The sequence below is a fragment of the Anopheles merus genome, chromosome 2R (assembly GCF_017562075.2).
Source record: "Anopheles merus strain MAF chromosome 2R, AmerM5.1, whole genome shotgun sequence".
NCBI lineage: Eukaryota > Metazoa > Arthropoda > Insecta > Diptera > Culicidae > Anopheles > Anopheles merus.
In genome coordinates, this window is record NC_054082.1 from 31,116,349 (window position 1) to 31,143,945 (window position 27,597).

At 48.0% G+C, this 27,597-nt stretch overlaps 1 protein-coding gene across 3 annotated transcripts; it reads left to right on the plus strand.

Annotated features, from left to right (window-relative positions):
- Window positions 1–1,132: 1,132 nt before the first annotated feature.
- On the plus strand, window positions 1,133–27,597 carry LOC121589783 (ichor). Of its 3 annotated transcripts, none has more exons than XM_041908920.1 (5): window positions 1,133–1,341; window positions 3,277–4,049; window positions 4,434–4,602; window positions 4,731–4,841; window positions 22,862–27,597. In XM_041908920.1, the coding sequence occupies exon 5, from the start codon at window positions 23,223–23,225 to the stop codon at window positions 25,155–25,157; it is 1,935 nt and encodes a 644-aa protein (XP_041764854.1). In that variant the 5' UTR covers window positions 1,133–1,341; window positions 3,277–4,049; window positions 4,434–4,602; window positions 4,731–4,841; window positions 22,862–23,222; the 3' UTR covers window positions 25,158–27,597. The 3 variants fall into 3 exon arrangements, with proteins under 3 accessions (XP_041764854.1, XP_041764856.1, XP_041764857.1); XM_041908922.1 differs by having other exon boundaries at window positions 3,277–3,634; XM_041908923.1 differs by lacking the exons at window positions 4,434–4,602; window positions 4,731–4,841.

The following is a 27,597-nucleotide window of genomic DNA, read 5'->3' on the forward strand; positions in this document are numbered from 1 at the left end:
TCCTATAGCATCATCTGCTGAAATGCTGGTATCTATTAAATCATTAGAAACATATTTTTAAAAATTAATAATTTAGCTTCTTGTAATGAAAATAACCAGCAAAAAGTCACGCCAAAAGCTGGCTTGTACTATCTTAAAACCCCTCTGCACAGCACGACCACGACAACTGGCAATAGATGACGATGAGTGGAGCAAAGGAAGAGAAAAAAACAACGTAAAACGGCACGAAAAAGAACATGACACGACACCGCGACTAGCCAGGCAGGCAGCCACATCGCTCGCGCACACAACCGCAAAAAGAAATTTTCTCCCGAACGCGCGCACACACACACACACACACGCTCACCTCCATCGTGGTGCTGTCCCAGTGGACCATTTCTCCGCTCACGCATACATCGCGCTTGGTCGCGTACTCTCCCCCATTTTCCATCCAAGCCAGTCTCTCCACCAAACCAACTTCAAGCCCCCCTCCCCTCCCCCTCCCATTTCAATGACAGGCGGGTCCACGCGGTACGGTCGCGATCGTACGGTCCCGCTCGCACACGGTTGACCCCATTTCTTCGGCTCGCGATCGTGGAGCTTTCGTGCGTTCAAAGCTCGCCGCGCGCCACATTTGCCGGACTCGCTCATTCGCATGGTGTTGCTTCAGGCGCTCCTGCTCGCACCATTTCTTCTTTCTCCTGCTTTCACGCACGAACAATCGACCGATCGCGCTCGATCGGAGAAATGAGAAAGACTAACTCATCGGCATCGGCAACCATGGCACATTCCGATCGCAACCAGTGCCGAGCTTTTTTCCTTCCTCCCTCCCTCTCTCTCTCTCTCTCTCTTTCTCTCTCTCAGGCGTGAAGGTTTTCCCTCGGTGCATTCCATTCCACCACGCGCAACAAACGGTGCGCGGGGAAAAGAGAAAGAAAGCCACCGGTATCGGCAGCCTCGGCTGCCGGGAGTTCACGGTTGGTGGTGCGTTTTGGGTCTTCTACCTCGGGCGGAGGGCGGGCGCAAGAGCGAGACGGGGCGCGAGCCGCAGGTAGGAACGAGAGGCACGGCGACGAGCATCCCTTGCTGCAGGCGGCCAGCCGGACGGAGTTCGGTAGGCCGTGGCCAGAGCATGCCAGTTTGTTTTCGATCGTTGCCCCATGCGTTTGCGTCCGTGCCGTTCACGTGCGCATTATTTTGGTTTTGGCTTTTTTGGTGCGTCTGCCGTGCCCGTGCCTGGGTACCGTCTGCACGGTTTCGCCACCGTGTGATCGTCATCGTGTCGCTGCCATCATCGTGCTGTCGCTGCCGTCGTCGTCGTCTTCGTCGTCGCCGCTGTTCGCAGGACTTCCAGTGCAATTAGTGAGTTAATTTGCGTACCGGTGTGATCGGTTTTTAATTGTAGTGATTGGCAACCAAGATTGCATTAGTGCGTTTGCAAAGAAAGCACACACGGTACCGGATAGTGTGGGATTGTTTCTAATTTCCTGCTAATGGAACTGTGAAAAAAGGTTCGGTGAGGAGAGTCCTTGCGTGAGCATCTCCGCTGCATGAGCAGTGATCGCGAATTGCACCCAGTCGCGGTATGATCTGCGGTCGCTCCCGGGAAAGAAAGTGTGACGTAGTACCCCAGTGACCCACATCTGTAGTGTGTGAACAGGAATGGGAAAATTGTTGCCTTTTTTGCCGGAAAATAAAGTGTGCAAAGAATCTCCAGCCACAAAACACAGCGTGTGACGCACAGGTGCATATACACGGGTGATGTAATGATAAGGAAACGGAAATAATTTCCGGCCACAGTGTTCTACAATTTAATCGACGTTAACATGTGCTCGTATAATCAGACGTGTAGTATATCGATCGCTGACAGTGTCCAACTGGCAAACGGAGAAAGTAGTGACCAATGGTAGTGTGAATTTTATGCTTTAAATGATTACCATTTTTCGAAACATCGTGACGATCGGTTCACAACAACAGCAAAAAAAAAGTATTACACCTTGCAATGATAATTGACAGTAGTGAATGTGAGTGATAGCGGATGAAAATCATGAATTAACGAAAGAAAAAAACACACACACACACACACAAATACAGAAGAATCATTACCGAGGACGAGAGTGACTGTTTAACGTGTTGCTGCGAATAGAACATACATTAGGCGCACGTCCAATAGGGAAGCGGGCTGGTGCATCCCCCCTCCTCGCTTCTCCGACGAACGTAGCCAGGTCTGCAGAGGTGCTAGTTGGTGTGCGGTAGTGTCCACTTACCACGCACCAGAAGACGGTACGGTACCCCTGAAGACCCCCCCCCCCGTGCCAAAGCATTGGTGACGATGACCCACTTTAGAGTTGGTTGCTTATTTGTTGCTGTCTCTTGCCGTTGCCGTTGTTGTTGTTGTTGTTGTTGCTGTGGATAGTTTTCTTTTCCGTGCTGGAATTCCACGTCGCTGGTGCGTGTGCTGGAAGTGTACGAGGAAGTTCGGCGCAACCGAGACAGCCTGTCCGGCTGCATGATCGCGTGTGCTGGTGCGACGGCTGGCAGGAGTGTTGTGATCGATGGGTCCCTAAAAATGTGTGCATCATTTTTGCATACCAGGTTTCCGTGTGCCATAAATCGCGCTCGCAACAGTGTTCTAAGTGAGCGTGTGGATGAAAACAAATAAACAAACAAACAAACAAACAAATGGAAAAAAATTAAACTTCTTCAAAAGTGTGTCAATGTGCATTCAATTCAGTGCGCAGCGTAATGTTGACCAGGTTATTTATAAAGTGATGTTTTCTAAATGTGTGTGTGCGTGTAATTTATAAAGGTGTTTGTATGACAACAAAACGAAAATAAAATACACTGTCTAGCATGTGGCTCACTACTCACGAGTTGTCGCAGTCCCTGAGCCGCGCAGTGTGTAAATGGTTTTGATTTGACACCAGCAACAATAACCGAACAAACATGCTTCGCTGCTAGCGGTTGTGTGAATCAGGCTTCGCCCAATTTGATTTTTTTTTGTTTAAAACAAGCGGAAGTAAACCTGTGGCTAATTACAACAAGTGCATCGTTGATGTAAATGGAATGTAGAAGCATCATCGTCCTGAATGAATGATTCTTCTCAATCATAAGCCATTTGTTGGATAGTTTGAAACTTTAATTTATCTTTTAATAAATTTGTTTATTTTACTAATTTTAAACATAATTGTAGCTATATTTATTTTAAAAACATAATCGTTGTGTTTAAAAATATAGTTGTGTTGAATACATTTTTTCTAATAATGTTCATATTTTATCCACCGCTCTATGATTTAGTGACAGTGTCATATAAATATTGATTATACCGTTCACACAGTGCATTACAATAAGTGAGTGAATACAGTGAAATCAACGTTGCTCTTTCTTTGCACCAGTGAAGTTTGACGGATTTATCCAGCAATACACAACATTACGCACGCCAACCATATGGCCAGCGATTGAAGTACAAAAGTGCAACCAAGTAAACGCCCAATTAGTGCACATTTAGTGATCTTTTGAAAGCTGCAGCAAAGAGTGTTAATTTGTCTGTGTGTGAGTGTATGAGTGTGTGTATGTACAAGTGCTTTCGTGTGCAGGTGCAAAGGATTGCACACGATCCCGGGGCAGCCGTAGTTCGTCGAGCAAAGTGTTACGAGTACAACATCGCCGATCTTCTGTGTGGTCCTGAAGCACGCGTCCTTTTCCCCTTTCATTCTCACCGTGCCCTTCCTGTCTGTACATAGTGCACCCTTCGTTGGAATGAAATTTGGAATTCCCTCAAAAGAACGATCGCAAAGATAGAGTTGATCCTGCCTAGGACGCTAAGCTTCCTTCTTCCTATACCACCAACATCACAACCACCACACCACTTCTATTCGATCTTGCTGTCTTTCTTCTTGATCTTGGTCGGAGCGTCTTGTTTCGGATTGAATCTGTACAGAACATAACTTTTTTTTGATACATTCACTCCGCCCGTGTGGAAGGGTGAAAGCGGATCGAAACATACCATCTACCTATGCAAATATTCTCTTCCAACTCTTCTATCGTCGGTCTATCGTAAAACGATTTGCGTGAGTACAACCTTTGTCCTGTTTCTATTGTAAATCATTTCATCTATTAGACAATTAGCTTCCCCTTTTATACGCTTTGCCAACTTACTAGGTACACAAGGGCGCAAGCTACTAACATCGTTTTGGTGACCAAAGTGCGTCCTTGTCAAAGTTCTTATAACATAAAATCTTTCACTGCCTCTTACTTCTAACACTTATTATTGCTTAACAGTAAACGTTGTTTTACCTTGGTAGTGTTACCAGTCCTACTAACATTTAGTTTCCCATTCTATCCCATGTAACAGTAGCTAACAACTTTTCCAAGCATACCGCCAAAAATATGACCCTTTTACGTCTTTTGGGGAATTCTCAAATTTCTTCCACCGTTTCCACCGGACATGCAAGTTGGCCGTAACCAAAAAAAAAAGCTGCCTCATCCGGCGATATAAAACACATACACACACACACAAATGTGCAGTCCATCATCTGCGTAGTGCATGCGCAAATGCTTGTAACAGTGAGTTTGTGAACAGATACTTTTACACGTCGCCCCATCGAGTGCACGTAGTACAGAGTAAGTAAGCACGCGCGGCCACTGTTCGCTAGCCACGGCATTGGATGATCGCTGTGCATAATCGATAGAACCGACCTGTAAGTCCATTTTAATGCATCCATTTCCACGCCTGTTTCCATGGGTCCCAGTTTCGCACGCGTAACGTCTTGCACCTCTCGTTGAGGATGGATCGAAACCGTTCCGTACGGATGCCGAGGGCGTTATCCTTCCACCGCTGGAACTTATTCGCTTAGTGAAAGGTTGGCTTACACATAATCTTTTACAAAACTTACACTAGCACTACTGCATAACCTTATATGGTGTTAAAGTATACTGGTTAACAACTGTACAGAGCCTAATACAATTATTCCCGTTATTTCTCCAAACCCAATCATAACTCCTTGAACTCCTTCATTCCGCTTTCTTCAACTTTTTCGGAAAAAATATACTTTAATTGCCAATCACCTGAGTCACCCGATATTTCCTCATTTGACTAAGTATCGTTCACTATTCGTGGAAAGGATAGTAACCACCGCATAGTGTATGGTTGTATTTTCCCACTTCTCTGATTGCACAACCTCCGGATCTTGGAGGGAAGCTATACTGAAGATTGGATCGCTTGGACCCAACACATAAATACACAGCGTCATCGTTCATTCGCTGCCTAGTAACCGGTAGTAGTAGCTTCGTCCGAAAATACTTCCACTCACGATGAGTAACCCCACTTCACGAATGAGTCACAAATGGAACGGGTGAAAGACATTCCGTGTCCGTACAGCTTAAAGTTTGTTGACCTAAATACCTAACTCGGCGTTTCACAGTCACGGCGCCGTCGGGTTCGGGACGTCTGAATATTTGATGATTTGCTTGTTTCGTTAATGCACAGCGCACTGCGTACGGTGACGTGTGATTTGCATAAACACGCAGAGGTAAACCTATCACTTGGAAACATAAAAATCATTTGATGCGAATGTTATTATTAGTTATCATCAATTTGCATGTCTATCGATCGCCAGCCTTTAAAAAGCGTGTGCTCTATTTGAGCTGGATTCTTTGTTGATGTTTGTTGGAAGTAAAATTGCATTGCACTTATTAATACATACAGCAAACCACCGAAGAAATGGTACGCGCAAGTACCACCCATAATTGTGTTTGCCAAAAAAAAAACCTTCCACGCACGTCCCACTTCACGAAAATTATACGCCCCGAATAATGATGATAAATCGACCCGTTCAGTGTTCAGATGTGCAAAAAAAGCATTACCCAAAAATACATTACCCACACCAGACAGGAAAAACTACCATTATGGATTGCGCCAATTATGCGCGTCTGCGGTAAGTGTTCCTTCCCCTCCCTAAGACACGAGTTTAAAAATGCAACTCAAATTTAAACCCGGAGCCACAACTTATGCTCCGGAATGATTGATAAGGAAGTGAAATAAAATAACGTTAAAAACAATTATTAAAAACCACTTCCAAACGACCCACTGCAGAGCACTAATCATGCGCGCATGTACGAAAACGCATCAGAGGAATAAGGCAATAAAAAAAAACCAAAGACACAACAACAGAAACGATACGGCAAGAACCTTTTTGCTGAAGTCCAAAAACAAGATCCTGGTCCCGCGGGCTGCATGACCTACTTTCCATTTCACTGACTCGCCATCGTCATCAGCGACGGCGATCGTCTGCGCCCGTCGGATGCAATTCCATCCCATGCCAACCGCCGGTTCTCCCTTGCCAGCCCGTAACTACCTTCCGGCCGCGTGCACCGTTTTGTGCAACCAGCATCCAGCATGCCAAGAATGGGCCAGACGGCAGTCGCGGTGGCAGGCAGCGTTTATCGGTAACTTGAATCATTCATGCTGTCCGTAAGCCGAAACCGGCTCCGTCCCGATTCTGCACACAAACACGATCGCCGTTCGACGGGAGCCCTACCACATGAGGTGCACATGATGGATCTGGTTTCCCCAACCAGGCAATGCTTGCGTCTTGCGCCCGCTGAATGAAGCGCGCCGGATTCTCCCCGGATCCGGGAAGCAACCGAACTGACCACGCAATAAAACCATCAACACTTACCGCGTGGTGCCTTCGGCGAAATTCAGAGCGTGAATAAATTTCTCCGCTCTGCTGGGAGAGGGAGCCGAGAGGTTCTGTGGCTTCCAATTACTGTGGCAGCGTCTTGCGGGAGCGCTGCCCGGATGCAAAATCGTGTCCCGTGCTTTTATCCCATGCGCCAACGATACGCTGTTAAGCGATCGTGGAGTACGGAACTTGCTTTATCGATAGCACGATCATTAGTATCAGTACCAAGACGCACACACACACTCGCACAAAAAAAAAACTTGTTTCTCAGTAATGTATTCCACATTTTAATAGTACATAAAAACGTTATTTTCTGGTGCGCTTTCCCACCCAACACACTAATAAGCAAATGATTAATTTATGCAATTGTGTCAACAAATGGTCGCCATGCTCAATCTCCGTCTGCAGAATCAAACAAAATTTACGACTACGAATACATCATGACGCGGCAGAACATGACACAGAGGGTTACGGCATGCTGCTGCTGCTGCTCGGTGGTACAAATTAGACCGAAAAACCAAACACGAAAACGGCACACAGGTTGACAGACATAATTAGAGAAAATAGTGCCGCTAATTGTTCGAACTCCGGTTGCGTGCGCTGCGACTGAGAATCAGGTTGTCGTCGTTCCCTCCTTCAGGGTGATCAACCCTCCAAGCGACACCATTGTTTGAAAGGGGAAACGAAACCAAATAGTTTGGATCAAATTAAACCTCCGCTAATAATCTAGTTCCACGGAGGTAGAGAGTATGGCTTCATCTAAACTAGCAAAAGAAAGCACCAGACCGTTTTCTGCCTTACGCGCGCATTGAAGTTCTTCGTGTACGGTGCTCGTTCTCGGTCAAACTAAATTGACTCCCCAAAAAAGCGAGTCACCATTGACGCTCTCCAAGAAGAAGAAGAAGAAGAAAAAAAGCTTCACCCAAACGTGCTGCATCACAGTAAGAGCCTCGTTTGTGAACACGCTCTACAACCTGACCACAACTCCCGCTCCTCGCACTACCCTTCTTTAAAGCAGACAGCATCTCACGGGCTCACGGAGACGATCATGATCATGGTCAGTGACTGTGAAAAAGTAACGGCACTCAGACCCGGCGGGGCCGGCCTTCGGTGTCCATTTCGTTCGGTATCGCTCACGCATCGCGATCAATTCCGTGACCCTGCCTTGGTCGGTGCTCCATTATTCCACCCTCTCCCCTTTCGCGGGTTCCACCGCGTACCGTACCGGACGCCAGGGGCCGCCCGGGCTCATCGCTGAAGATGAGGTTCCGAAAATGAAAAGAGAAGAAAAAAAATACATGCGTACCGCGTGCGCTACGCAACACCGCCCGGGTGGGTCTCAATTTGCTTTTCGGAGCAAATTAGTGGGCCTACTTAATGGATGTCTTAACGGCGATGCGTTTGTTGGGCGAGCGAATGGGCTGGCTGGAGCGGGTTGCGGAACGGAGGCTCATCGCGGTGGTCGTCAGATGGTTAGCCGAAGGTTGGTCGATCTTCAATTCGATTCGGTTCGGTGTTTCAGGTTTTGGGTGCGGGAAGGGACTTTTGGGTCGTTTATGAATTTATGCATGATGCGTTCCGCACACAGGGGCAGATGCATTATGGAACGCATCATCCCCGTCTCGCCCCCGCTTGCTGCCTGCAAAGCCTTCCGTCCGTGGGTTCCTGTCCCAGTTGAACCGAAACCAAACCCCCATCGCAACACATCCGCAGCCTCCTGGTTCTCGCATTGACCTTAAACCTGGACCCCGTGGTCGGCGTTTCTTATGCGCAATACGCACGGCATCTCCCAAAGGGCAGGCAACGTGTTTTTCAACCATTGCAGCGACTTGACATTGACCATTATGGGAGGAGAGAGGGTTGGTGTTGAAGATAACGCCAACGCCGTGTGCCGCTGCACCAAGTGGTCTTTTCTAAGCGAAGGTTTCCTAAAACTGTCGCAACGGAACGGTACGCAGTGCGTGTGATCTCCACGCACCCCCCTATCTATGTCTACGGTCAATGGCGCAACGACCGATACGGATTCGGTCCGTGAGCACAATTCCGTTCCCCGTGTGGCTCGGAACTTCGGATCGGAATTGGAAATAAGGCTTCTAATTTTAGATTAGTCGTTCGCGCGTCGATCACCGAATGACTCTCGCACGTGTAAGGGGTGGCGGTACATATCAATGAATTTATGAAGCAACACGGACACCTACCGAGGGAGGCTAACCTTTCGATTGGTGGCTCCGAGATAGGCCTGATTTGGTGCGATGCACCGTTACTTCTGTATCGATATGTCAAAATGCCTTTGACCCCAAAGCAAGCGCATCCGATGGCACGCAAGAACGCAGCTTTTGAGGGTTGCGCTTGGGAACTAAGCACGATTTGAATCAAAATCAACGTAGCGGTGGAGGTGTCGAAATGATAGCAATAAATGAGCATGATTTGTATCACTCCATGACATTTGCATATTGTTTATGGAACGAGATTGAACTGATCCAGTAGAACACCTTGAGCAACATTCGTGACATTCGTTAGTTATTAGTGGTTGCGAAAAACATATTGCATGAGCTATTCTCTGTAATGAAAAAAGCTTTAGGAAATAACCTTTCATTCAATGCATCGCCCTGAGGAGTATCGTATCGTATAAAATATGTTTAATCCCGTTCGATGATGTTATTATCTGCCCACCGCGTGCGTATGATAAATGGCTGCGCTTTAAACGGAGTTTAAATACCTCCACATATTCAGCTTATTGTGTGGCGTATTGGTTGTGCCTGCACTAACGATATTTCCTCCACCGATTCCTCTTCCTTTCTTTCTCCTTTCTTCCGCTGGCCACATTTATGCACTAACTGCATTATTATGTAAACAATGCACCTGCAACGGATCGAACACCCCGTTGGACGGCGGCACGGCAGCACCGGTACCGCGCTAATTAGCTGAAGGTGGCCCAGGCTGCTGGGCCGCCCTCGGTTATGTTCTGATTTTCCTCAAAATCGCTCGTGCATAACCCGACCGCGTGTGCCCAGTGCCCGTTGGAATACAAAAACACAGCAACAACCACCGAAGAAGAAAAAAAACAACAGAAAACGCTACCACACCAGGTTTGCGTGCCCGTTGCCGCCCGTGCTGCCAGTCACATTTGCACCATACCGTCGTCTGCCACGCTTCCCAAATGCGCAACGCTTACGGCGCGCCGCTGGCTGGGTTTAAGAATGGAACGCAAAGCCAAGCGGCTTCGAACTGTATCGCACCGGACCGGCGCTTACAGCAGCTGGCTGGTTCGTGGGGCGTAGGGAGGCAGGTACCATGTGGCCCTTGGTCGAGCGGTCGAGCGGTGGCGTTGAAAAATACCAAACCCCGTTAGATGGAACATTTAAACATAACTGCATCGTAGGCTGGACTACATTTCACGCGGTTTTTTTTCTTCTTTTTCGTGTGCTTCGTTCGGACTCCCGCATCTTCGCAGACGCTTGGCTTTGGGATATTGTTTATTTATTTATTTCGTCCCCAGTGCCTTCTGATCTGTCCAGGGCAGTGTAGTGCTTTTATACAGCACATTAATTCTGCTGCTGCTCAGGCAGTAAGGCACCCACGCATGAACTCGAATTAAATCCAGCTAGCCTCCCCAAAAAAGTGGATTGAATTAAACAGTGTGGGTGCCATTTCCAGCGACCAAAGCCAGGCATTGTTCATCGTTCTGTCATTCTCCAAAAAAAAAACAATGCACATTTTGAGGGAAGGAAAAGCGAACATGTTTACATTTAATCGACTCGAGTTAAGTTTTAACCACATCCGCATCTGTAAGATCTTTCTCCACTTGTAGCAGTGTTCCTCCCTAACACCGGCATTGAAATCTTTTTTGATTGTCTTTTGGTAAACGGATTGATAAAACGCTACAATCGCGGACGCTTCGCTTTATCCATCTTCTGAACGAGCATTTAAGATTCAGCTGTCGCACTGAACGCCTTAGGGAGAAGAAGCCGAAAACACCGTCGGAGTAAAGCTTAATACATTTTAATTTGTGTACCGTGCTTGTGCCGGTGGTTCCAAGCCTTGATACCGTTAGATTGTCGACGTTAGTTGGTTTATGTGGCAATGTGTTCCAAGCCAGATTTTTTTATTAAAAATATAATATTCAAGTTTTCTAACAAGAAATAGTGTGCAGTGAATGCCAGCCAGCGCGGATCCAATCTGACAGCAATTCACAGGGAACAGTCACTATTAAGCTTGGCTTTAAAATACGAAGTAAAACACCAACAGATGTCATGTGTTGCCGACAACTTGCCAGCTCTTTCCAAAATTGCACACACACACACACCCTGTACGTTCGCTTTTTCGTAATTGATTCGTAGCCGCTTTACTTCTCTCGTTACTGACACACTGGCGCTCTGCTCTTCGTTCCATTACCCAAAACGTACGAGATCCAGTTTTCAGACGATTAAAGCGTCGGAAACAAAACTCGAAGGAGCGCAGCACACAGCGCACTCCCCATCGGAAAATGGTGCTCCGCACAACGCGAAGAAATCGTTTTTATTTCGGGGCCGGACCATTTTACACCGCGCGCTGCAGATGGATTGTTGGAAACGAGCACCGTGCTCCGCGCAGCAACGTGTGAGAAGGATTGATAATTTCATTAGGTCGGTGCGCATGTGAACCTGCGCATAAGGCACGGCAGGCGGCACACGGCGCACACTTGACCTCATAATCGACCATGAGGGTCGGATGGTTTGGCCTCGGTGGCTTCGCTGGCTGAATGTGGCTCCGGAATGTTTCGAGGTCACCGTTCATCGGTGTTCGTTGCGTTTTTTTTTTCTTTCTTTCTTTCTCCGCTTTTCTCCCCTGCATTTATTAAACTTATGCTTCTCATTGATTGAGGCTGGGAGCGATGCGCCAAGTGCGTACATTATTTATGATGGGACACGTTTTCTAGGTTGATTGGGTGAAATTTTTCATGATTCGTATAGTTTTTTATCGCTCTAAGCATGTGGTTGTTTCGCTATTTATAGCTTTGATAACCCAGTTTTTTTTTGTATTAAATTTGCTTTAAATAATTCTTCATACTTTAAGATTACAGGGATTCATCAAATATGGTATTCAATCTTGCTGTAATTTCTTGCTTTTCTTATCGTATCTTAGTTTAAACCAAGCACGTTACATGTTCATCATTTTTAAGCTTTACTAAACCCCTTTCTGTTCTCGCTAACGGATACGAACCTACTCTACCAACTGATTGCATGAGCCAAACAGTAACTACCTTCTTATACTATCGAACAGTTACATTTCCCGTTCATTTCAAATGCACCAGCCGAGGCAAGAGTGCCACCAAGTTTGGAGCCATTTTTTTTAACCATTGTTGCGTGTTGATTTTCATTAGTTAGTGAGCCAATACGGCTGATTGTGCCATAGGAAGCCGCTGTCGAAATGGATGCGCCTATGAACGGGTGGCCTCTAAAACCCTAACCACGCCAATAAATGCATCAAGGGTGTTTGCATGTCATCGCTGTAATGAATTTATCAAACACAAAAGCGTGCACAGGCACAGGCTCGGAACGACTTTTCGGTTCCATAATTTTTATCCATTCTTTTCAAGATACAGCGGTCCAAAAAACAAAACTGCAGCTGAACGTTATTGAACACAGCGAAAGAACGCAACGAACGAACGGGTCCGGCTGCCCTTCGCTGGTGGCGGTGGTGGTCGATGAGCTAATTAAATGAATGGGCGGCCAACCGAAGAATTCGACGGTGTTGCCTCATCTTGATTTTATTTCCTTAAGACATCGATACACCCCGCCTGCCCGGTGCGGTTGCAACCAAAGCCGAACCTGCCGAACGTGCGATGCAATTTACAGCCGAATCCGCTCAAATTCAATCAGAAAACATTCGGCATCGTAACGATCCCTCGAAACAAGCTAATAAATAGCGGTGCGCAAGGCTAGCTCTGCAGCGCCTTGAGCGGTGCCGATGAACCACCCCGGGCCAGAAAGAGCGCGCTGCAACGGTTAAGGGAGAGGAGACGGGCGGTGCCGGTTCTTCTAAATTCGATGCAATTTCCAACCCTTTCGGAAACGGACCGCACCGAAATAGTTTCCACTGCGGTGCTTTCCGCCATCGCCGCCGCTGTTGCCGAAACCAGTTCCACCGAGCCGGCACCGACAAAAGATTCCGGCGACGAACCCTCCCCCCCCCCCCTTTTTTTCTCGTGCGCGAACGCCCTCCGCGTACGCTAATCGCTAGCGGATGAGCACCACGCAACGCTACGCAACCCTACAGTTTTGGCCCGAGTGACCATTTGGATGCGCTGCGCTAACACCTTTTGACTGAAGCTTAGATGCAACAGCTGAAGCATGTTTAACCGTTCTTCTTGGGTAAAAATTAACTACGACAAAAAGCTGCTGCGCTACTCCACGATTTGTCTGCCGCGGGTGCCGTAGCTACCCAATACCATTAGCGCCTCAATAAGGCGTTATAATACTAATGATAGTAATAATGAAGATATGCTAGTAATGATGGTTCGCTGATTTTTACGATCGCAAAACCATCAGCCATGTCCAACCTTCGATCGTGGCGACGATGGCAATTCACCGATTTCAATCACCCGTAGACCTGAATGCTGTTAGACTGGGGCTTGTCTCTCTCTCTCTCTCTCTCTCTCTCTCTCTCTTTCTCTCTCTTTCTGTCTCTTTCTGTCTCTCTTGCTGGTGCGTTTGTTGCGTTGTCGCTGCAGCTGCCAAAATAAAATTTAATCTCTTATTCCGGCAACAAGGTCCCCACCGGTGGCGAACGACAAAAGCGTGTGGAACGCTTGCGGCACGCTTGCGACGATGACGCAGCTCGATGGCGGGCACGCGATTCGTTCGTCGCGATTGCACCACCACCAAACCCACCAACATCAACACCACACGGTGGCGGTGTGGTGCGCAAATAATTGGTTTCACCGCTGGCTCACGATCCATCGCATCGTAAGTCACCGAGTCGCTGTATTGCTTCTGCTCAATTGTCTCATTTCCTGCTGCACAGTTTGTCACCACGAAATATTCTTATTAGCTTTGATTACAACCATCTAGCACGCACATACACACAGAGCTAGGAAACAGATTCCTCGGTCAGCTTTCCGGCGCGGACGTTCTAACGATCCGATTCGCTGGCAGTGCAACCAACGCCACGTCGTCACGGTGTTTCAAAATATTGTTTCACCGTTCAATTACCGCTAAGAAATGGTCGTTTGTCTTCACCCGGCAGTCCCTAATTGCCGTTAGCAGGGGAAGGCAGTGCGTCATGCAGGCGGCCCCCTCGGTTGTGACGGTTAATCAGCAAAGCAAATTAATTAGCACCGCATTAGAACGCCCCGCGTGTGTGCGGGCGCTTCGGTGGCGTGATTTCGTCAGCTCACCGCCAGCGCTTGTTAGTTGATGGTCGAACCGAATTATGCTGCCTGGTATTGAGTAAGCACACGGGGCAAAGGATTGTACAAGTGTAAGTGTGTCCTTGCGCTGCAGGTCTTACCGGAACAGTGGAACGAACAGTGTTGGTTGCATTTTCGTTACAGGTATGCAATAGTGCAATAGTTATTAGTAACATAGCTCATTGGGTATTCATTATTTATCAAGATGCATCGTGCAGAAATAGTGAAGGGAGTAAAATAAAATTAATCAATTTCATTCATTCTCTAGGGGACAAGTTTTGTATTGAAATTTTGAAACTCATTTAGTTAATGAATTGTAAAAGAATAAATAACATATTCAAAAAATACTATTCATCATCAATTTGGTGCAGTATTCAAAAAACCGGTACAACCAACACATATTATTTTCATTTAATGGAAATTGGAAGCTTTAATTGTCTCGCGTTGTAAATGTATTTCAATTTTCTGCCCTTCAACAAACGAATCCATCCTAATTATGTAACCCTTTCTAGAGAGCAAGTGGAGATAAAAAAAAAAAACAAATTTAAGTTTTTCTCAAAGCTAACCCTACCCACGCGTTCCAGCTACAAAAGCTAGAGAATGGATACAATTCAATTCTTCTTGCCTTTTCACGCCCACTCAAGCCGTACAATCGTACCCTTGGGAGGAACGGAAACAACCGATCTAGAGCGATGAAAAAAAGGAACATTGGAAATATTAATCATTCCTCCAAGCATCCTGCTCGTGCAGGGATGTGCTTTCCCACTCTCAGTTGCTGCCACATTCGTGATCCTCGCTGTCAGCGGCAGTAGCAGCGGCAGCAATAGAACGATACATCATCCATCAAACGATCGTTAGACATGATGACAGTGCTAAGTTCAGTTCAGCCCAGTTCAAACGGAGCAGCATGAAAAATCAACACTCACCACACATACACACACACACACACACACACACACACACACACACACTCACACACACATACAGTTGGATGGGATTCGTGTAAACGGGAATCTAGTTTTCGCTTCTGATTAATTTTTAATGGCCCGAACCCGAGCAAAACCCGGGCGCCGCCATTACGAGCGGTGTGAGAAGAAAAAATCCTGCCACCAGGCCAGGCACACGTTTGCCCTACCCTCTCCCCCGGGTGGGTTTTGGGTCGCTGGAAGGAGCGCACCGGGCAGTGTGCCGGGGCTGGGAAGCTCATTTTCGATAGCCGGCAGAACGGGAGCAGTGGTTCGGTGCTAAATGCAGTAAATGAATCCATCCCCGAGGTCACGGAAGGCTGCAACCGACTTGCAGCGGGCTGCATACTGCCGGAGTGATTAATGAATCCAGCACCAGAAGCTAACACTGGGCGACAGGTTCTTTCGGCGGTACGGGTGGTACATTTGTCTACAAATTCCTGCGTGTTGCTAGCGGGCAGATTGGAACCGGTTGGTAAGCATCGCTGTCCGGTAGCCGTTTGAACCCGTTTTTGGAGGTGCTTTTAGCAAGTGGATAAGCTTTGCTATTAAACGGACCCGCATGGGAGTCGTACCACGCTGACAGTGCGGACCGGAGTATCCTCTGCCAGTGTCTTTGGATGCTCCCAAACTGTACACCGTCAAGCAGTGCACTTGCAACGGAGAGCGTCGGGTGGTCACGCTCTGCTTACACCCAAACCAGACGCCTCGGGTTAAACGCATCGCAATAAACTGTACAACATTTCTCGGGCAACATTTCATTAATAAATTAAAACGTCTCGGGTAGCACCGGCGACTGTTCGGCCATGCGTAGAGCCATGCGTCCGGTGCGTTTCGTGCGTCCGGTGGCAATAGTGTGATGAGCAAATTAGTGAACGTTTGATTTATGACACCCCTGTTGGCCTTAAGTGATGAAATGGGCAGTGCAAAAACATAGATGTAGTACTGTCCATTCATTGTTACGTCCTGCAATCGAATAATTCATTCATAAATTGAGAAAAAATTCGTTTTTTTTTTGCTGACTTTGAAACGAAAATGTTTTCTTAGAAAAAACCCACACAATTTATCGTCAAAAACGTGCGTTTTTGTGCACTTTGCATTGATAAATATTCATGCTTTTTTCGATGACTTATGAGCTAAATTCTTTCCATCCTTTTATATGCAAAAACATTCTACAAAGCAAGTTTTTGTTCTTCCACATCGCACCAAAAAAAAGGGCAAGAATTTGTAAGCTCATAAATCATCATCGATGAACAATATCAAAAGACTTCAACGGTACAGCAAGAGAGGAACCTTCGCTCTGACCTCATACAAGATTGCTGCGAAGCGTAACGCTATGCTTGCCGATTCAGCTGGCATTTCACCTCGGAGCATTTTGAGAAGAGAGAAGAAGAAGCGCACAACTTTGCTCTTTCTTTTCACTGCCGAGGACGGTTTTTTTTTGTTGCTTTGCCAAAAGATTAATTTTGCTAGCTTGCTTGTGTGAATCGAAAAACTGATACGCACGCTGCGCTTGGTCATTTCCCGTGGTTGACTGCTTCAGTGGTAACCCACATAAAAAGGATGGTGCTGAACAAGGAATGGGTCTGTAAGATAAAACGAACAGTGCCGCAGGCTGATCCTTGATGTGTGTGCAAGCTTACTTTTTTATCATTCTCTCTGCTTCTTTTTTTACTGCAAACAACAAGCCGGTGCGGAATTTGCGCATTGCCTCAACTTCTCACGATCACGCCAATCATTGTTCCGTTGTGAGCCTTTTCTGCCCACCCTGAAACGGGGATCGATTTGCGACCGAGTACCGAACAACGGCAAACGCCGCCCGCGGGGTTAAAGTTCTTGCCGTTTTGGAAACACTGCCTGTATCCCGGTTTGTTGCGATGATGGCAGCCGCCCCCCGTTTCTGGTTCGGCAATTCGGCAATCTGACCCACATTCGACTGTGCGCTCACGCCGTGTGGCCACAGGGTATGTATCGATTTTGTTTCTTGTGCCGTTCGTGTCAGAACGATGTTGACCTTTTAATATGTTTCGGACTTGACATTGGCCTTAGCCGATGGGATTGTAAGACGATCATCCAGCACGGGTGAAATGATGGCGTGACACACAGCAAGACGTTAAGGCTTGCCTTTTTTATACGACGAGCTTTAATTCATCGCTGTTAAAGCATCATCCAAAAGGCTTAAAGTTCGTTAACAATTTTTTTTTAACTGATTGTCTTCCTTTTTAAAATAATAGGCGCAATAAATCTATTAACCAGTCACAAAAATCTATAATCTCCTGATGCTTTAATTGAATTGCTGTTCTTATTTTAATTCACCAATTTTTACTGGAAGATACGACACACTCGCACAGCAACTTGCTAACTACTTTTCTAATTAATTTGCATACGACTCTAACGGTAAGGTAAAAGAAAGCTACATTTAAGCTATCTTATGTTGGTAGCGCCACACGCGGTGGGGGTTTTCCCCAGTCCAGCTTTATTGTGGAATATTTATGAGCGTCGACACCCATTTCTTCACATCTCATTTTAGGCCGTATTTGACTGTAAGATTAAAAATAGCGACCCTCGCAAGCAAAACGAGTTTCGTGGTTAACCGTTCGCCTTTTCTCGACCGAGCCCATTATCATTCTCACCTGTGATTGAGCAAACGAAGCCACTAAGTTGGACGCTTCTCCTGTACGGTGGTGACATTAACAAAACAAAAAACATGCACGATGCCGAAACACCACGTACCTTCCCAAAAGGTAGGGTTGGCCCCTATCGACAAAGGTTAGCCATGTCACCGGAGAAGAAAGGAAACATGCATTCCCATACGGTATATCAAAGATTGGCCGTACAGTATACGTGTGTGTGTTAGCCGAGCATCTTATATATACTTGCTAACATTTAAAAAGGTGTCTTTTAGAGGAAAATATTGACAGAAAGCATAGTTAACCTTCAAAATAGATACTTTTCAAGAATGTACTACAAATGACGTAGAAAATGTGAAATTTGTGCAGCATACAACCTTAGCTATTTTCCTTCGGGCGTTTGTTTCTGCTCGAGATCCAGTATAATACGAAAACAAAAAAACAACAACAGTCACCTGGAAACCTACTACCTGCTACGGCCAATGCCTTCATCGTAGCATCGTTAAGAAAATTATTGGTGCACACATTGTTGCTGCGAGCGCTTGACGGTGTGCAGTCCAATCGATCGCGAGCGATTGATGCTCGGCGACCATGTGGGGATGAAAAGGCATGGAAAAGGGAAGGAGAGGAAAATTGTAACATAAATGTAGCTCACACTGGCCAGAGAGAGAGAGAGAGCGAATGAGAAAGACAATAAAAAAGATACATACTCCATAAACATAACAATTAGCACACCACCCCAAAAACCTGCATAGCAACGTTGCCATATGGGATAGGGGCAAACGAGAGCATACCACCAGCACCACCACCACCACATCATCATCATCATCAACATCATTTAGCATCATTATCATCCGAGGGCGGCGGCACTCGGGGCACATGCCTCGGGCGAAGAAAGCATGAAGGAATTGTAAAGAGGAAATGGTACGGCCGCACACCGGCTCCGAAATCAAGGTGTTCGCATTCGTACTTCTTCCGCTAGGGGTCTGTGAATGATTCGACTTGAAGGAAGCAACAACAAAACATCCTTTAAAACAGGTGTTTGTTGTTACGGTTTGCGAAGTTTCGTGCAAAAACTTTGCAAACGTATAGTAACAGTTTGCCAAATAAGTTCAAAGTAAGCAAGGTTCAAATATGCCACAAAACACTTTTAGCAAACATTTCTGCCACGTTCTACCGATCATTTTAAAGCGTTTTAATTCACCATCTGCAGCATCTGGCTGTTTCTTCGATAGACCAGAAACCTTTTACTGCGGAATGCGAATGGCACATTAAAGTAGAGAAATTGAGCGATAGAAGCAGCAAGACGAACTTACCAAGCAAAGGCAACAACCCGCAAGCTGAAAAGAGACAAAGATTGTTCGCGAACAGCAAAGATAGCTCTCTGGTTTCAGCCAAGCTGCGTCGCCCATTCGTATGATCGCTTTAGTATTTTCATCGTCCGCTCTCGCACCTTTTTCTACCTCGCTCTCTCTTTCTCTCTCGCACACATTCACTCGCAAACAACCCCCAAGTGGGGTGGCTCGGAGCGGGGATGTGGTCGGCGCGATCGTGCTGCTTGCAAACGGCGTACTCGGAAGTGTGTTAGCAGGTCTCGCGAATAACGGTATTTCTTGTTGTTGTTGTTTACTTTCGTCTCCGCTTTGCGCTCTTTCTTCGTGGTGGGCCGCCCATGCGCCGTATTGCTGTGTGCGTGAAGACCCGGTTTTCAAGTGCGCTTCACTGTGGACCGTAGGGGCCCGGGAGGAATGGGAATGATTGAAGAAAAAAAAAGAATACTCAAAACTGCACACAGACACACATAAACACAGCCGTTGCTGTGAACCGCAAGGGAGGAAAACGACTAAAAGATTTGCACGATGGCAACAGTGACGAACCTGCGAAGGGTGAATAGTACTTGACGGTGTTTGTAGTTGCACATAAAATGTGGCATTGATTTCTAGGCGTGACGATCGAAAGGCTTGAAACATAAAATAAAATTAAAGAATAATATTTTGCTTCAATTTTCTGTTTACACACTGCAACTTTAACGTTTACAGACTTAAAACAAAGCTTCATACATTATGCACACTGCCATTGAAGTGGTACTGTGACCGCATTGAAGAATAATATTCTTCCTGCCCTTCCATCACTTGCTCTTTCAATCCCCCTTTGATGCAGGTGGCTATTGGGCTCTCCAGTACACACCTCACACAATAGCGCCACAATGATCGTCGGAAATGGTAGTGGACTAAACAACGAAACAACGCAAGCAAAAAAAACACCCTCAATCCTCCCCACAAAATGGCATCGCTTGTATTGAAAGCGAATTTTCCCGTTCCCTTTTCACGCGGGTTGCGCCAGCATTCGGTCGGCACATTTCCTGCGCCGAACCGTTCGCTCTGTACGACGTATTTTTCCATCCCATTCCACCTTTACACCGGCCATTTTGGTACGCTTTCGCGCAAAGAGCACCTACCGGCTGCAACCCTCCCGCACCCATGCGCAGGTCCCGCGGGAGCCCCAGATGGCGCGAGGGACGCGGACCATGTTTCCCTGGGAAGCGAGCGAACCGAACGAACCGGGCGAACAAATGGAAAAACCCGAACGTGGAAAATAGGTCAATCTGGCTGGTTGGCTGGATGCGGTGGGCTCGAGACTCTCGGTGGGAAGTGTGTGTGTGTCTGTGGCTGTAATAATACCTACTGGAATGCTCTGCACAGACGTATTCCGCAGCAGCAGCAACAGCAGCAGCATGTTTATGATTGGGCCATGGGTCGGATGATAGGAAGAGTGATTTTTTTTGTATACTTCATCGTTGCGTTTTGCTTTACCTCTCAGCTCGCATATTCCTCGCGGTGCTATTCTTCCACCCCGGTGGGGGAGGGTGTTGGGTGATGTTTTATGATTGCTGTTTTATTTCAACTTCTTGGCTGGGCTTTAAACGCGCAGAGGAACCACGGCTGTGAAAAGGGAGGGTGTTTGTGGCGGGTGGGCTTTTACTGCCACTTCGTGGGTGCCATTTTTCTTCCATCCCTGCTCATTAGAACGTCTGCCAGACGCCCACCGGAGTTAGCTTGGCTCTCTGCCGCGTCCGCTGACTGCCGTTGACCGGCATTACTTTCGTAATTATTTGCTGCCAGTTTTCGATTTTCATTTCCTCCCGCCGGTCGACCAGTGGACGATTGTTTCGATCCCGCTCCGTCGCTATATACTTTCGCTATCGTGTGTTTGGCAATGGAAATGGAATTGGAATAGGATCCTGCTTGCGAAAGCTTGCGTTACAATTTTGCAATTATTACACTGGCAAGGGCGTTGGGAATCAAACATTGAAGGTTTCCTAATAACAAAGTAAGAATTATGTATATAGTTTGTTTTAGAAGATTTCAATTATATCTTCATGCAATCCGTACGATTTAAGATCCCAATTAAACCCCTTCGCCACGCTCAGCACTGCTTGCATACCCAACAACAGCTTGCTCATCCAGAACAACAGAAAGACAAATTGCCGTGTAAATAACGCACAAAAAAGCGGACCGTTCGGCTTCGGCAAATAAATCCACGCGAATAAATTCCCAATCCATCACGACCCGACAAGACAAATCGCCCGGCCCCCAGGTGACAAGCAGCTTCGTGCGCACGGTGACACTTCATCACTCACAGATCGCACCACACCGAAGCTCCGTTTTGTTTACTTTTGTTTATTTGCTCTCCGCCTGGCTGTTTGCTGTGGACCGTTGCTTCCTCGCCCAAAAACCAGCCTGCCACCTCATCGTCTTCCATTCATATGTAGCTGTACGAAGCGTGCTGCCTTTCACCAAGCCAGGCCGCTTTGCCATCTCCAAGAGGTTCCCCTTTCCCGATTAATGAGGAACGGAACGCAAACACAACATACTCGAAGCTTGCGCTTCAACGATCCCGGTAGCACGTCTGTACACTGAGTTGCGCTTTTGGTGTCGCATGCAAATGAGCCTCCCGCTGAACGCATCACGCGTGCACCGCCAACGAGGCACTACCTGACCGCACTCCAGCAAAACAAGGGGAGGGGACGATGGAGGGGGGGAGCAAAAAATGACACATGCAACCCCTCGGTCGGTCGGTCGGTCGGGAACCGGGTTAGAGCCAAGCGACCGAATCTAGCACGGCGTGTTGCAATGTGCTTATGGAAATAGATCACGGGCTGGGGAAGGAGATCATCCGACAAACCTACATCCGTTTTCTGGGTTATTGGAGGCACCCCCTGGGGGAACGCGCCTGACGGCATGAACTCAACCCCAAAAACACCTAAATCCGAACGACAGGCACTCGTGTGCATTTGCGTTACTGGTGACTTCCCCCAAAAACCAATGCTCAACACTCAACTGACAGCTCTCAGGCGAACCTGTTTCGGCGCTGCGTTTTGCGTTCCTTTTTACAGACAATGCGGCACGCTGTGGCACCTACCATATTCCATTATTTTCGGCGTTCATTTGCTGTCATGCGTCACGCGTTCCCGCTGCATTGTTTGCGGTGGTAAATGGGTGATTTGTCTGAGAAAATACTGTGAGCGAAAGGAGACGAGCTGCAACGATTCTGTCGCTTCGCATCTCGCATATCATGTCGGACAAAAAAAAACCGTGCCGTATCTAGGGACGCTTCATCGCTCGGGAGACGGGTTAGCAAAGGAAAGGTTTTATGTACTTGACCTAAAATCCGCTTGTTTGAGTTGGCCGGCATCAATGACAATCAAAACATATCGACACACTCACAGCAAGGCACAGCAGGACCGCGGTCTCTTGACCGTTGTTTTGAATATTCTAATGCGTTTGGCAAACAAAAGCACTGAACTTTTGCAGCAGAGACCGGCGGGAGTAGGGCGGGCTCAATAATGCGCTGGTAAAACAAGGAAAGATGTGTTTACATATTTGTCAAGCATTTTTCAAGACATTACCAACTGATTGGGAGAATTGGGACACCGAAGTCACCGAGTTCCCAGTGACTGGTTGGGGGTTTCAGAATGATTTTAAATGCACCACCATCATTTAATGAAAGATAACATTAATTACATTTGCTTTACATTCCCATTAGTTAGTTACATTACATTACAATTTAAACATGAGCATTAAGTTACCTAGATTCAGTTTGGATATTCTTAAGATAGCTTGTAATGTAATCTGCACTTTGGCGTACTCCTCAACACAACTTCAATCTAAGCGATTCGTTTTTGTTTCTGTTTTGTATCGTTTCGTTCAGGCCGGGACCATGCACGATCAGCTTCGGATATCGGCGGAGAATCTTCAACGGAGTATAGCTTGCGAGCCAACGATCGGAGCCTAGCTCAGAGCACTGAGCATTTCCCGGGTACCCGTGTGGTACCTACGCCACCTTTAGCGCGAGCGAGCCTCGCCATCATCTCAATAAGTGCCGCAGTCTAGTAATTGCGTTTGATTTAACTTAAAACAAACAAAAAACACAGTAACATCCCTTGGAAGGACTTCAAAAGCTCTTGATAGCCGGCACGTCAGCAGTGGCGTCAGCAAGGGGCAAGCTGCTCTACAACGGAGAGGCGTCCCGGTTCGCGACCAACGCCCAGCGCCTGCACCGCCCAGCCCACATGCACCTCGAGAGCATGGTCAACTGCAAGATGAGCTCGCAGAACGATTCGGTCGAGGTGGAAAGTTTGCTAATGAGCCCGTGCTGGAACCAGTCCACCAGCGTCTCCGATCAGTACCTGCTCGACGGTCACAAGCTGCTGCTCGAGGCCGAACTCGACTCGCTGCCGAGCGATGGCGAAACGCAGAAGAGCTCGATGGACGTGCTGGAGAACCTGCTGCTCAACTCGGCCGCCTCCATCACGAGCAACGGGGCGAACGGACACGGCCACGGCCACGGCCACCAGAACGGACACATTGGGGGCGGTGGTCTCGGCAGCGGCGACGTGAAGCCGCTACCCTCCTTTACCTCCTTCAACACGGGCCACCTGTCGATCAACGGGATCTCGGGCTACCACTACACGGCGATTGCCCAGCGCTTGCCGGAAGAGAACAACAACTACACGCAGAACACGTACGCGAATGCGGCCACGAGCGGGACGAACGGCCACCTCGGTGGCAGCAGTGGGACCACGAACGGCACTGGTGGAGCGCCCGGCACCGGCAGTAGCGTCGGTTCGACCGGCAGCGACAACAACATCGTGTCTTCCACGTCCACCTGCCTGCCTGACTCGGTGCTCAACCCGGACGGCGCGAGTGCGGACAACGGGGGCTCGCAGACGTGCAGCCTGGCCGACGTGAAGCTGTTCTCGGACGGCTCGCTGGACGGTACCAAAATCTACAGCGCACCCGCCGACAGCTGCGTCATGAACGGGGCCGACTCGGTGTCGGGCGCGCGGATATTCGTCGACACGAAGGAGCTGTCCGAGTACGACATGAGCTCGATCGAGGACATTGCGGCGATCATCGGGTCGGCGATCGCCGACACGACCGTGCCGAGCAGCAAGGTGGAGAAGGAGGACGGCAACGACACGCGCGACTCCTGGATGGATCTGGACGCGTGGATCGAGGGCACCTGCAACGGTGTGCCGGACGGGGGCAAGCTGATCGTCACGCAGCAGGACTCGCTCAGCGAGCTGATCCTGCCGAACTCGCCCGTCCACACGTCCACCGGTACCAGCTCCACCCTGCAGAGCCTGCTGACGCATGGCTACATGCCGCTGCTCCAGAACCGGCTGCAGCACGGACCGCCGATCAAGCTGGAAGCGCCCAGCTCGACGTCCTACTGCGGCGAGCTCATCTCCACCTCCACTAGTCCACCCGGGTCGGTCGTCTCGACCTCCACCGACAATCTCATACTCAACGGCCGGTACCTGCAGCAGACCGGACACCATCACCATCAGAACGGGCACACGCACTTCGGGCTCGGCTCGATCGGATCGACGCTCGGCAAACCGGACGGCCTGTGCAGTCCCGAGCTGGGGCTCAGCAACTATCCCCACACCACCACCACCACCTCCACGTCCTCCTCGAGCGCCAGCAACTCCCCGACGACACCAAAAAGCAAGCGACGAACCCACAAGCAGCAGTCGAAGCAACCGGGCAGCACGCTCGTATCGACGCCCAACGGTGGCCTATCCGCCCAACAGCAGCAGCAGCAGCAGCACCAGCAACAACATCATCAACAGCAGCAGCAGCAGCAGCAACACCATCAACAACAACAACAACACCACCAACAGCAGCACCAGCAACAGCCACAGCAGCACCAGCAACAGCCACAGCAGCACCAGCATCAGCTCAACGCTCAGTCGCAGCAGGCCGCAGCGCTCAGCTTCCAGGCGGCGAACGATCTCAGCGGGCTTCTCGGCAAGGAGAAACCGGTCCACCGGTGCAACATCTGCAACCGGGGCTTCCTGAACAAGAGCAACATCAAGGTGCACCTGCGGACGCACACGGGCGAGAAACCGTTCCGGTGCGAGGTCTGCGCGAAAGCGTTCCGGCAGAAGGCGCACCTGATCAAGCACCAGCAGATTCACAAGCGGATCGGGCGCGATTGACCATCGGAGACGGTGACGGTGCAGCCGAGAAGCTCGTCGGGCTCGCGCAGGAGCAAACGGCGGTCCGGCGAGTCCGAGTGTGGCACCGTTGCCGGCGCCTATCGCACCGACGGCGATGGGCACAGCCTTCCCACCGAGCTGGAACTGGACCTGGAGCTGGAGCTGGAACAGGATGCGGCAGGCCAGCATCGGTTCCATCGACCGTTCGTACCGTTCGTGTGAGAGGACAGCATGGAGTGGTTCCACGCCGGGTGAGGTTCTCTTGCAGGGGGCTGGAAGTGCATTGGGCAGCACTGTGTCAAAGAAACAAAAACAAAACACTCGTACCTCAGGAGATTAGTGATGTAGTTTGCTGGGAGGAGCGAGCAGAGGTCGTTCCTCTGTTTTGGCGGTTGAAAAGCGAGGGCAGCAAAGGTTCCGGGCGTGTACATATAGCAAAGGGTGGACGGCTCGTGATGGACAGCAACACTGTCAGCATATCTGCTGGTGACACTCAAGCGAAAATTTATTTATTTCCCCCCTGGATTTGCGGTTTTCTAGAGGGCCCTGGAGTTTGGTCGCCTAATGCTGCGAGCGTTACGCAAGATTGATTAATTATTAACCGCTGTCGGTGAGTTTTGGCGCGACAGTACGCAAACACGACAGCGCGTTTAGTGCACGATCACGAGCATCACGGCAATCAAAGGTTGGTGGATGTAATTTATATCTAGAACAAATGTATGCTACAAAACTAAGTTAGCTATTTATTGATTAACTCTTGAACAGTTGGTTAAAGGGTGATCTGTTGCGTGTGCTCGCTGGCTGCACCTTTATTACAATAACCGAGAACTATCGAACGAAAGGAACAGGATAACACATACACGTCTATTAAGCTCATAGTGAGGTCACACTGCGGAAGAAGAAGAACTAGAGTGCTCAAGAGTGACCCAGTGCAGATTCGGGAAGGTGCGAAAGATGTGTTATTGTTATTGATTTTTTAGATATTTGTTTTGTTGTACCCGACCCTTCCCGCATCTTGTCACAACGGGCTCACTGGCAGCAGCGCGGTTCTTCCCTCCAAAGCCCTTCGTTTCTTCGTTCAAACATTTATTCCAAAAACAAAATAAACAAAATGCTCTTACTACTTACGACGGAGGGATTATGTAGGGTACGTCTTAAGTTTCTATTCGCCTTAAGTATGCGTCGCTGAAAACAGGAACCCGAACGCTGTCAGTACCTTCGCTTAGTAATAATTGTAAAGAAGCGGTAGGGAGGATGCAAATAAACGCCTCACCCACAATCACAACAAATCGTCGTCTTCCTTGTAGTTGTAGAGCAGAAAGCAGTTAGTAGAAAGCAAACGTTGAGCAAAGCAGTCGTTACTGTTCACCCTCTCCAAAGCGCGCCGAAGAGTGCTGCGCATGTGTGTAAAGCTAACGTTAGTGTAATTAGTAGTAGATAAAGTAATTGTAAAGCAATGCTTACTAGGGCAGGACTGTCTTTGATGGAATAAAACAAAATCAAACAGTTCGTTGATAGAAAGCCTACACAAACGATCCGCACCAACACGAACCACCACCTGCTTTTCGAAGTGATCGATGCTTCGGGCGGCCATATACATTTCATCATTTAAGCACGCCTACGGCAGGCGACTCGGTCAGGTAAGGTAGCGAAAACTCCACGTGTTTAGTAGACCGCTAGCACCTAACAGCAACGACGACAACAACAACAAAACCTGGGACATGGGAATTAAAATACGATCGGGTTAAACAATAATCATCCACTAGCAAGTAAGTGTGAGTGTGTGCGTGCGTGTGCATGGATGTGCGACAGCCACCGACCGGCAACAAACTGGCATGGTAGTTGTGTAGCGAGAAAGTGTAGAAGTGGAAGGATAGTAGAAGAAAAAAAAAACATGTGCAATTTTTAACTTTAATCATATCCACTTCTCAAGTAGGTGTGCGATTACGTTACGTTAGTTTCTTATAACGTTCTTCTTTCTTTTCCTCTTCCAAGTTGGTTCGTACCGGCTGCTCTTTAGGCAAAATCTATCAATTCAACTATCGGGGAGCTAGTGAACTAGTAAAAATGCTTCTTTTCCATTTTTTTCCTTTTCCACTCTCAATCTGTTCGGCCTGTCGTTTCTAACGTTATTCTAATATTATGAAAGTATTGTAAAATAAAACAACACATATAATAATACACACACACGCTACACAACAACATACTTAAGTACACACAAACACAAGCCTAAAAAGCTTCAAGCTTGAGATAAACGACGATGTAGAATGTAAAGGTGTAAAGCAGCTCGCGCGTGGTAGAGTAGCGTTTAAGCCAGACATTGTTAACTTAGTAAGCAATTCTTCCGACCACCCTTCTCGAGCGGAAAAGGGAAAACTCATCTATATAAATGTATTAATATGGTCACGCATAAAGATGAAGAAATAAAACTCAATCTTAC